At 37.6% G+C, this 862-nt stretch overlaps 1 protein-coding gene across 1 annotated transcript in view; it reads right to left on the bottom strand.

Moving 5' to 3' along the window:
- Positions 1-80: 80 nt before the first annotated feature.
- Positions 81-862, bottom strand: part of LOC102297509 (galectin-4) — a gene marked incomplete at its 3' end in the record, with an annotated part of 6,001 nt that continues 5,219 nt past the window's right edge. Inside the window, 3 exon segments of the mRNA XM_042217777.1 lie at positions 81-246; positions 337-425; positions 791-820. Of these exon segments, the coding sequence (XP_042073711.1) occupies positions 81-246; positions 337-425; positions 791-820 (285 nt within the window).

The following is an 862-nucleotide window of genomic DNA, read 5'->3' on the forward strand; positions in this document are numbered from 1 at the left end:
TGCCAAAATCACATTAAAATTTACTTCTAAAATTCATCATAAGAACTTGATATTACGACTGCGTGACTGATGCTACTTACATCAAAGTACTGGCCCTCCATAAATGGATTCATGCTCATTTCTCTCTCCTCCTGGCCCCAGTTTCCTCCAATCATACTGTTTCTTACAACAATTCCTTCCCTGAATCTCGGATAGATGTGGAAAGCGACATCTCGAGATCTGCTCACCAAAAACTTGATGCTTAATCTGAAACACACATCCATGAGCGTTAAACATTCATGTTAGCACTTTAGTACTGCACTAGAGATTTTGGCAAGTAGTCTTAAAATCACACACTTGTGTGCTCCATAGGGAACCATGCCTCTGATGACGATGGTCCTCTTAGGGAACATCCCTCCTGGGATGATGTTGGAGTAGGGCACAGGCTTAAAAACAAAATGAGATATCTTATATGAGTATTACAGTATTACACAGTAACACAGGTGGCCTAATAAGAGGTGTACAAAACAGTGATTGTCAAACTTTCTTTGTTATGCATCATTTCAGAAACCAACAAAAGTTCAAGCCTCACATCCCACATGCTTTTCTTAGTCATAATAATAGAAAAGGTAAAATTGAACATTTTCATTAAACAAAGTTCAGCATGTGAGCTCATCTTGTTTATGTTCTCTAAACAAATCATCTTCATTTGACTAAATTCACCTCATATTTTCAGATTTAATCTTTCAATATAATACCCGTGGAGTCAGTGACTGGACTGAAAGTTGAGTGTTATGCAAATTTTACTTACAGGGTTGTAGACTGGCTGCCCACTCATACCCTGATTAGTAGATAGAAAATATGAGTAGGTTTAGCAAATGTG

This window comes from Haplochromis burtoni, unplaced genomic scaffold, assembly GCF_018398535.1.
Source record: "Haplochromis burtoni strain Fernald_Lab_line unplaced genomic scaffold, NCSU_Asbu1 Contig_2964, whole genome shotgun sequence".
Lineage (NCBI taxonomy): Eukaryota > Metazoa > Chordata > Actinopteri > Cichliformes > Cichlidae > Haplochromis > Haplochromis burtoni.